The sequence below is a fragment of the Ascaphus truei genome, chromosome 5 (genome assembly GCF_040206685.1).
Source record: "Ascaphus truei isolate aAscTru1 chromosome 5, aAscTru1.hap1, whole genome shotgun sequence".
Classification (NCBI taxonomy): Eukaryota; Metazoa; Chordata; class Amphibia; order Anura; family Ascaphidae; genus Ascaphus; species Ascaphus truei.
Window position 1 is genome coordinate 235174565 of NC_134487.1, and position 11150 is coordinate 235185714.

The 11150-nt window shown below is 43.3% G+C and overlaps 1 protein-coding gene across 1 annotated transcript in view; it reads right to left on the reverse strand.

Moving 5' to 3' along the window:
- Positions 1-5031, reverse strand: part of LOC142494721 (uncharacterized) — a 48118-nt gene extending 43087 nt beyond the window's left edge. Inside the window, exon 1 of the mRNA XM_075599156.1 lies at positions 5001-5031. Within this exon, the coding sequence (XP_075455271.1) occupies positions 5001-5031 (31 nt within the window). The remainder of the gene's footprint in view (positions 1-5000) is intronic.
- Between the last annotated feature and the right edge of the window lie 6119 nt (positions 5032-11150).

The window sequence follows — 11150 nt, forward strand, 5'->3', positions numbered from 1 at the left end:
TGCGTGGGACCTCTGGAGACCACCTGTGGTTTCCTCGGGTATCCCACGGGTACCAGGCTGGTGGTTCCACGGGTGACACATGTGGGGATGAAGCTGTGTGGTCCCACTTCTGTGGGGGCACCGCTGACCAATAGTCTGCGGGGATGAAGCTGTGTGGTCCCACTTCTGTGGGGGCACCGCCAACCCGTAGGTGCGGGGATGATGATGTGTGGTCCCACTTCTGTGGGGGCACCGCTGACCTGTAGTGAGCACCTGTGAGTTCCCCAGACCCCCATGGGAACCACCCGAGGCCCCGCAGACACCTGTGGGTTAACCCCTTAATGACTGTAGCAGTTAATAACCGCTATGGTGATTAAGGGGTTAGGGGACATTACTTTGGATGTTTTAATTTTTGTGTCTGTTTTGCAGAAGCGGAGGGGCCATGGCCAGGATGGGGGGGGGGGGGTAACGGTATGTGGGTAGGGGGTGAGGGTGGTTAGACCTCACAGTATGCACATTGGGTCCCCCCCTCCCCACATTTACATACACTGCACTCACAGCAATACAGGCAGAGAGATTTAACAGAAACATTAGGGGGGAGGGGGCTTTAAACAGATTACACTCAAGGCAGGGAGATACAGGGGATGTACTGTACTGTATGTTGTTTATTGCAATACTTCAATGTATGTACAGTATAATGTTTTTTACAATTAGATAGATGTAATCCTTGGTATTGTAAGGGTTAGCGTTGGTTTTAAATTTTGTATTCTGGTTGGTACTTATGTATTGATTTTTGTTTACTTGATTGCTTAAAATAGTTGACTTGTTTGGAGTTATCTGTATTTTGCTTGCAATGGTATTGTTCACATTCATTTGCAGAATGTATATGGTGCATAGATTTTATGCATCATAAATACAATGTAAATGCAATGTATTGATTGGAATGTGAGGTTTTTCTTTGTCATTTGATGATTAAGATTGTAAGATCAGTTAGGATTATTAAAGGAAATTCATTGTAATGTAGTGTGTCTGTATGGAGAAATGTTATTTGTAGGACAGTATGGTTTTGATAACCCTTCTACATTTATTTGTATATTGGTTCATCATGTGTGTGTATATACTGTATATATATATATACATATATATATATATTCAGTATATGGGGAGAAGGAGTGGCTCAGTGAGTAAAGACACTGACTGATACTGAGATTGCTGCAGGGGAGCCTGATTCAATTCCCAGTGTTGGCTCCTTGTGACCTTGGGCAAGTCACTTTATCTCCCTGTGCCTCAGGCACCACAAATATAGATTGTAAGCTCTACGGGGCAGGGACCTGTGCCTGCAAAATGTCTCTGTAAAGCGCTGCGTACAATTAGCAGCGCTATACAAGAACATGCTATTATTATTATTATTATTATATATACAGTATATATATATATACAGTATATATATGTATAGGGATTGTTCTTATATATATATACTGTATATATATATATATATATATATATATATATATATATACCTATATATTTATTTATCTTCATGTATTTATTTAGATTTATTTATTATTTGTATATTGGTTCATCATGTGTGTGCTGCTGTGCGTGAATTTTTTTTATTGTGCGTAGCGGGGGTGGGTGAAGGGGGTGTTTGACCCTTGGTGTGAGTTTAGGACTTGCGGGGGGGTTGCGGGTGCACTTAACCCCTTCACGACCATAGCAGTTAATACCGCTACGTTCGTGAAGGGGTTAAGTGCACCCGCTACCCCCCCGCAAGCCCTAAACAACCACCGTTGGGGCTAATACCCCCTTCACCCACCCCCACTACCCACAATAAAAAAAAATTCACACACAGCAGCAGCACAATTAATAAATAAATCTAAATAAATGAATATAAATAAATACATTTAAAATACATTTTTATTCATAGTGTAGATGTGCAGGGGGTCTCCGGAGCAGAACCACTGTGGTTTTAGGTCCGGGGACCCCCTGCTCCCCGAGATACAGGCCCCTTTAGGGGGTGCTGGTATCCCTCTGCTTGGTTTACAGGCACCTTTAAATGCAGAGGGATACCGGCACCTCATAAAGGGGGCTGTATCTCGGGGAGCAGGGGGTCCCCGGACCTGAAACCAACGTGGTTCAGCTCCGGAGACCCCCTGCACATCTACACTATGAATAAAAATGTATTTAAAATGTATTTATTTATATTCATGTATTTATTTATTTATTTACATTTATTTATTTATTTTTTGTGCTGCTGCTGTGTGATTTTTTTTTATTGTGGGTAGCGGGGGTGGGTGAAGGGGGTATTAGCCCCAACGATGGTTGTTTAGGGCTTGCGGGGGGGTAGCGGGCGGGGTTAACCCCTTCATGACTGTAGCGGTATTAACTGCTACGGCCGTGAAGGGGTTAAGTGCACCCGCAACCCCCTCACACCAAGGGCCAAATACCCCCTTCACCCACCCCCGCTACCCACAATAAAGTGGGCACGGTGGGTTAACCCCTTCATTGCCTTAGCGGCTATCAGCTATGGTAATGAAGCAGCATTTCTGTATTTTTAATAATATTGTGCAGGAGCAGGGGGGCCCCTGAGCATTAATTTCTGGCTCAGGGAACCCCCTGCTCACTGTACAATATTATTAAAATACAGAAATGCTGCTTCGTTACCATAGCACATAGCCGCTAAGGTAAGGAACGAGTGTTTATTTATATATGTTTTTTATTTATACTGTATATGTGCAGAGGGTCTCTGGAGCTGAACCGCTGTGGTTTTAGGTCCGGGGACCCCCTGCTCCCCGAGATACAGGCCCCTTTAGGAGGTGCCGGTATCCCTCTGCTTGGTTTACATGCCGCGGTCACGTGATCGGGACCTTTAAATGCAGTGGGATACCGGCACCTCATAAAGGGGGCTGTATCTCGGGGAGCAGGGGGTCCCCGGACCTGAAACCAATGCGGTTCAGCTCCGGAGACCCCCTGCACATCTACACTATGAATAAAAATGTATTTTAAATAATTTTTAATGTGCCGATGTTTGCGCAGAGAGAGCAGTGGTTCTCTCTCTGCTGCAAACACATCTCACCCCCGCCGGCCTACAGTATCATTGATGTGCATATACAGTACTGTATGTGTACAGTACTGTATGTTAGGGGTTATAGGGGTTGTTGTTATACAGTATATATATATATATATATATATATATATATATATATATATATATATATACATATATATACTGCATTACAATTCATGAATTTATGCCATCTGGTGGACACGCGAAACTTTGCAGCCTAGTAAATCCTGAACCATTATCAATTAACACATCAACCGCGCGTCAGCCGGGCATGCGCCTGGCTTGGAAGGCAAAAGGAGCCTGACATGCTCCAGGTGAACAGCGTGGCATTCCAGGAACATGCCAGGTAAAAGCTGGTGATTAGTAAGAATAAAAGCTGCCGCAGCAGTATGTATTTTTTTTAAATATGTTTATATTCTTTTCAAAATGTACTTTTAGAATTACTTTTTATCAGTATTGTATAAACACTGCTTTTTGGGTATATTTCTAACTGTATGCAATGTCTTTCCATTGCTGACTACTCAATTTAAGAGGGTTTGTGACCTGTTGTCCATTCCCAACACTGTGTCACTAAGACAATGTGGCTGATAAAGTTACACAAGCTGTTTGTAAGTTTTTGTCCCGACAGCGGCCATCTTGGATTGGCTTTGTATCCTGTATTCCAACACTGTGTCACTAAGACAATGTGGCTGATAAAGTTATACAAGGGGTTTGTAAGTTTTTGTCCTGATGGCGGCCATCTTGGATTGGCTTTGTATCATGTATCCCAGGTGACTGTGGTCACAGATGCAGCGCATTAATCCCACATCACCAGAGACCATTATACACCACCAATGAAGAGCTAACTGACTGTATTTAAGAGCAAGTGTAGGATAGGGTGCCAGATTCCTGACGAAGCCAGTTCTCTAGCGAAACGCGTCGAATCGAGGCAGATACCAAGACACATGGAGGAGAGACGCTGAGCTGTTCGTTGCTTCTTGCGGCCGCAATTAGGAGCACCTGTGGCGGAGCGTCTCCATTCCAAACCTAATTGCGATTCCTGGAGAGTAAGGGGCAGTGAGATCATCATATGCCTGTACCTCTGATTTCTTATTGCCTAATAACTTCTTATACTTTGTAAGTGAGCACTAGTGAAGTGTTTTTTAATTAATTAGATTGTTGCACAGTTCGCGCTATGGTGTGTTCTTGTCCTCTGCTGTAGTGCACCCTATCCATCCCATCCTGGTCCCCAGACGCCCCTCTACGTGGGACTACTGTTCGTGTACACTTTATGTTTGAAATGCCTTTACTCACTGTCTGCTTGTGAGTATAACCTTTGCAGAATTTCATAGGATTATCATTTTTGTGCTATACAGTACTGTACTATTTTTGTGATCTCTCTTTTACATGTGCATGGTGTCCCGCTCCCTTGTCACCTCTACCAACTACATTCCTGAATATTATCCCGTATTAAACCTTCAAGTAATTTCCCCACTATTGAAGTCAGGCTTACAGGTCTGTAATTTCCCGGTTGTGATCTAGCTCCCTTTTAAATATAGGCATCACATTTTCTTTACGCCAATCTTGTGGTACTGAGCCTGTGGAAATGGAGTCCTTGAATATTAAATATAATGGTTTGGCTATTACTGAGCTTAACTCCTTGAGAACTCTTGGATGTATGCCATCGGGGCCAGGTGCCTTATTTACTTTAATTTTTTCAAGTCGCTTATGAACTTCTTCCTCAGTTAACCAATTGTTCATGAATATGGAGGTTGTGGCTTCCTCCTGCGGCACTACTATTGAACTTGATTCTTCCCTGGTAAACACAGAGGCAAAGAATTTGTTTAATACCTCAGATTTTCCTTATCTCCAATAATAATCTGCCTACCCATCTCACACTGAAAGGGTCCTATATTTTCTTTTCTCATTTTTTTGTTATTAAGGTACTTAAAGAACTTTTTAGGGTTGACCTTACTTTCAATTGCAATCCTTTCTTCATTATCCATTTTTGCTAATTTAATTGCCCTTTTGCAATTTTTGTTACATTCCTTATAATTCTGATACGATGTCTCTGTCCCTTCTGACTTAAAGAATCTAAACGCCTTCCTCTTCTTGTTCATTTCCTTCCCTACCTGTTTATTTAGCCACATTGGTTTTGACTTATTTCTTTTATACTTATTACCCAAGGGTATACACTGATAAGTGTGCTTTTCTAACAATGTTTTAAAGACTGCCCATTTATCTTCTACATTTTCCCTGCAAAAACATCATCCCATTGTATTACTACTAGATTAGACCTCAGTTTATTAAAATCTGCCTTTCTAAAGTTTAAGGTCTTTGTTGAACCCAAGAAATCTATTTTTTGATAATTTATTTCAAATGAGACCATGTTATGATCACTGTTACCCAAATGTTCCAGGACTTGAATATTTGTTATTACTTCTACAGTGTTTGATATGACCAAATCCAGTATTGCCCTCTCCTGGTTGGTTCCGCAATAATTTGGGTCATATAATTGTCTTTAAGCACCCCCAAAAACCTGTTTCCATTTGTTGTAACGCTAATCTCATTGCCCCAGTCTATGTCTGGATAATTAAAATCCCCCATTATGCAAACATGACCCAGTTTTGATGCCTTTTCCATTTACAAAAGTATTTTAGCTTCCTCAATCTCACAGATATTTGGTGGTTTATAGCATATTCCCACAAACATTTTCTTAATACTTTTAACACCACTGCTAATTTTTATCCACAAAGTCTCTACATTTTCATCATTCCCTTCATAAACATCATCCCTTATAATAGGTTTTAGATCCAGTTTAACATATAAACATATTCCACCTCCCCTTCTATTTGTTCGATCCTTCCAAAAAAGAGAATAACCCTCTAAATTAACTGTCCAGTCATGAGTTTCATCCCACCATGTTTCATTAATGCTTATGATGTCATACTGCTCCCTTGCAGCTATTAATTCATGCTCCCCCATTTTATCTGTCAGGCTTCTTGCATTAGCAAGCATGCATTTAAGTTTTTTTTCAGTCTGTACTGTTATCTTATCTGCTCCTTCCTTTCTGCGCCCACTTGGTTTAGTCTTTAGAAGTTTTCTAGTATTATCTGTATTTACTATGGGTGTCTCACTGCGTGTCAAACTCTCACTTGCCCCCATTCTACCTCCATACCATCTTGTATCCTCCTCTATTCCATTTAGTTCATTATCTGTTTCATTCCCCTCCCCCCTCCATCCTAGTTTAAAATCTCCTCCAACCTTTTTAGCATTCTCCCCCCTAGCACAGAAGATCCCTCTTCATTGAGGTGCAATCCGTCCCTAGAGTATAGATGGCACCTCTCAGAGAAGGTGCCAATAATATATAAAAATATGCCTATAATATATATTATCTCTAACTGTGCATGCAATGTCTTGTATACCTTGTTCACTTATGTAACTATGTACTGTTCCATGTATTATTTGTAATCTTAACTCTATACCCAGGACATACTTGAAAACGAGAGGCAACTCTCAATGTATTACTTCCTGGTAAAACATTTTATAAATAAATATACCGTATAAGAACAGTTTTTTTTTTAGGTGTTTAGGCCTTCCTAGCTGTGGGTGGACTTAACCCCTTCATCTACCCACCCGCAAGGTTTAAACACCCATGCTTGGGGCTAATACCCCCTTCACCCACCCCGCTACCCACAATACAAACAATACACATAGCAGCCCCACTACCCACCTCCCTCACCCACCGCCCCCTAACACATACAGTACAATAATGGGCAAAATAACTATTATCCACATATGGATAATAATGCATTTGCCCATTTAAAATACAACATTAATCAGCATAAATAAAATAATTAAATCTTGCATTCATCTCTGCCAGGCTGCCACGATGAAGGCCACCCTCATCCTCATCCCGTCCAGGTCCTCCAGTGCTGCAAACAATAAAGTGTATTAAAAAAAGAGAATCTACTGTCCCCTAACCCCTTAATCACCTTGGTGGTTAGTAAACGCTAGAGTAATTAAGGGGTTAACCCACCCTCCCCCACTACCCACCCAGGAGGCCTAATCACCCATCCTTGGGGATAATACCCCCTCACCCATCCCCGCTACCAACAATAAAAAAAAACACACAACAACCCTTCTACCCACCTCTTAGGTCCCCAATAACCCACTATAATATTTAATAAACGCCAATACACAACCCATCCACCCCCTGTGCCCCCACATGAAACCAATATTTATTTTTTTACACACAGGATTAATACCACAGGCCAACGGGGGTCTCCAATGGTCCCCATGGATATTTGCAAGATCCATAGTGCACCCCGGTGGGTGCCCCCGGGTGTCTGGAACCCTCAGGTGGTCCCCGTTAGGCTCTGAGGGCCCCCAGATGGTCCCCGCGGGTATCTGGGGGTCCCTGGTTCATCCCCAGAGGTGTCTGGTGGCCCTCGGGTGATTTCCACGGGTGTCTGGGGGCCCTTGCGTGGTACCCACGGGTGTCCACGGGCTCTCGGTTGTCCCCGCGGGCCCCGGGGGCCCCCACAGCTGTGAGGCCCCCGGTTCTTCCCTGCAGGTATCCCCTGTGGGTCCTCAGGTGGTCCACGTGGGTGTCCGGGGGTCCTCGGGTGATCCCTGTGGGTCCCCGCTGGCCTGCGGTACCATTCCTGTATTTTAAAAAATAAAACATGTCCTACATTTCAATAAATACACCCCCCCACCAAAACACATACAATACAGTAATGGGTAAAATAACTATTATCCAGATATGGATAATAGATTTTTTGCTTATTATTAACACAACATTAGCCATGAAGCATAAATAAAGTAAATAAAAACTGTTCTACTTACCCCATGCAATATGAAGGGCGTCCTCGTCAGCTTACTGTAGGTCCATGTCTTCCGTTGCCAGAAAGTAAACATAGCAAAATACAAACTAATGGCCCCTAGCCCCTTAATCAACTTAGCGGTTAATAATTGCAAAAGTAATTAAGGGGTTAACCCACCCTCTACCACTACATGCCCAGGAAGCATAACCACCCTCCCCAGGCAACTACCCCCACCCTTCACCCATTCATTGTTACAGTGTTATTATATTATATTATATGGGCATGATTTACCAATATACCAAGAAATGGTGAAGGATTAAAAAAAACAGGCCCAAATAAAAAACATTACATTGCCAAATCAAACACAGCACATATCAAAATAAAATACAGCACATATCAAAATAAAACACACCACATAGCAAAATAAAATACATCACATAGCCAATTAAATAGATAACAAATGCCAATAAAACAATTGAATGGCACAGTGGGTACATGATTACTATATCATATGGGCATCATTTAACACTATGCCAGTCAATTGTCAACCTAAAAGAAACAAGATCCAATGCCATCCAAACAATCAAAAAATAAAAACAAATCAAGAAGTAAACCGAACTAAATTACCAACAATTAATCCAATCCAAAATAAAGACCACAATTCACAATTAAAACACCAAAACAAAACCATTATTGTAATGCCTGTATGCCCGCAGACCTGGCCAGTCCCCAGTACTGAGGTGGGTAAGTGTATAACACGCACCCACAGCAGTGAGGGCGAGCCCGGAGTATGGTAAGATGCGTTGCTGGGCCTGGTGAGAAAAGGGTTAATGAAATACTTGCTGAGTCCAGGGTGCCAGAAGTCGGAGGGTAATGTCCAAGAGCCTAGGGTCAGGGGCAGGAGAAAGCAGTGTACTGCTGCGGCAGTTTTTATTCTTACTAATAACTGGCATGTACCTGGCATGTTCCTGGAATGCCACTCTGTTCACCCGGAGCATGCCGGGCTCCTTTTGCCTTCCCAGCCAGGCGCATTACACGGCTGACGCGCGGTTGATGTGTTAATTGATAATGGTTCAGGATTTACTAGGCTGCAATGCTTCGCGTGACCGCCAGATGGCATAAATTCATGAATTGTAATGCAGTATATATATGTATATGTATATATATATATATACTGTATAACAACAACCCATATAACCCTTAACATACACAAAAAGTACTGTATATGCACATCAATGATACTATAGGCCGGGGGGGGAGATGTGTTTGCAGCAGAGAGAGAACCACTGCTCTCTCTGCGCAAACATCGGCACATTAAAAATTATTTAAAATATATTTTTATTCATAGTGTAGATGTGCAGGGGGTCTCCGGAGCTGAACCGCATTGGTTTCAGGTCGGGGGACCCCCTTCTCCCCGAGATACAGCCCCCTTTATGAGGTACCGGTATCCCTCTGCGTTTAAAGGGCCCGATTACGTGACCGCGGCCTGTAACCCAAGCAGAGGGATACCGGCACCCCCTAAAGGGGCCTGTATCTCGGGGAGCAGGGGGTCCCCGGACCTAAAACCACAGCGGTTCTGCTCCGGAGACCCTCTGCACATCTACAGTATGAATAAAAAACATATATAAATAAACACTCGTTCCTTACCTTAGCGGCTATGTGCTATGGTAACGAAGCAGCATTTCTGTATTTTTAATAATATTGTACAGTGAGCAGGGGGTTCCCTGAGCCAGAAATTAATGCTCAGGGAACCCCCTGCTCCTGCACAATATTATTAAAAATACAGAAATGCTGCTTCATTACCATAGCGTATAGCCGCTAGGCAATGAAGGGGTTAACCCACCGTGCCCACTTTATTGTGGGTAGCGGGGGTGGGTGAAGGGGGTATTTGGCCCTTTGTTGTGAGTTTAGGACTTGCGGGGGGGTTGCGGGTGCACTTAACCCCTTCACGACCGTAGCAGTTAATACCGCTACGGTCATGAAGGGGTTAAGCCCTCCCGCTACCCCCCCGCAAGCCCTAAACAACCATCGTTGGGGCTAATACCCCCTTCACCCACTCCCGCTACCCACAATAAAAAAAACTCACACACAGCAGCCGCCAAAAAATAAATAAATAAATCTAAATAAATAAATAAATAAATGACTATAAATAAATACATTTGAAATACATTTTTATTTATAGTGTAGATGTGCAGGGAGTCTCCGGAGCTGAACCGCGTTGGTTTCAGGTCGGGGGACCCACTGCTTCCCGAGATACAGCCCCCTTTATGAGGTGCCGGTATCCCTCTGCGTTTCAAGGGCCCGATCACGTGACCGCGGCCTGTAAAGCAAGCAGAGGGATACCGGCACCCTCTAAAGGGGCCTGTATCTCGGGGAGCAGGGGGTCCCCGGACCTGAAACCAACGCTGTTCAGCTCCGGAGACACTCTGCACATGTACAGTATAAATACAAAACATATATATAATAAACACTCGTTCCTTACCTTAGCGGCTATGTGCTATGGTAATGAAGCAGCAATTCTGTATTTTAATAATATTGTACAGTGAGCAGGGGGTTCCCTGAGCCAGAAATTAATGCTCAGGGACCCCCTGCTCCTGCACAATATTATTAAAAATACAGAAATGCTGCTTCATTACCTTAGCTGATAGCCGCTAAGGCAATGAAGGCTGAATAGCATGTTTATTGGGGACATTTGATTTGCCCCCAATAAACATTGCAATAAACAACATACAGTACACCCCCTGTGTATTTAAAATACATAAACAATAAATACATGACATACATATTTTTATTGTGTGTTTTAAACCTGCCTGCGTCACTGTAATCTATGTAAAAAAAACCTCCCCCTATTGTGTGTTTTAAACCTCCTGCCTTCACTGTAATCTATGTAAAAAACCCTCCCACTATTGTGTGTGAAGCTTAAGGGGTTAACCCACCCTCACCCACCACTCGGGACACCTACATACCCTCGCACACTAACCCCCCCACCAGTGAGGCCTAACCACCCACCCACTACCCACAAGGGAGGCCTACCCACATACTGTTGGGGAAACACCCCCCCCACCCCCAGTACCCACAATAAAAACAATACACAGCCCCACAATAAACATCATTCTATTTATTATATACATTACCCACCCCCTGTGCCCCCCCCATAAATACAAGATTTATTCTTTTACATACAGGGTTCATAACGCAGCCCCACGCGAGTCCCCGGTGGGCTGGCGGGGCACCTGGACAGACCTACAGTTTACCAGCAGCCCTTTTTACACAGGATCTGGAGGCCTGCTGGTGGA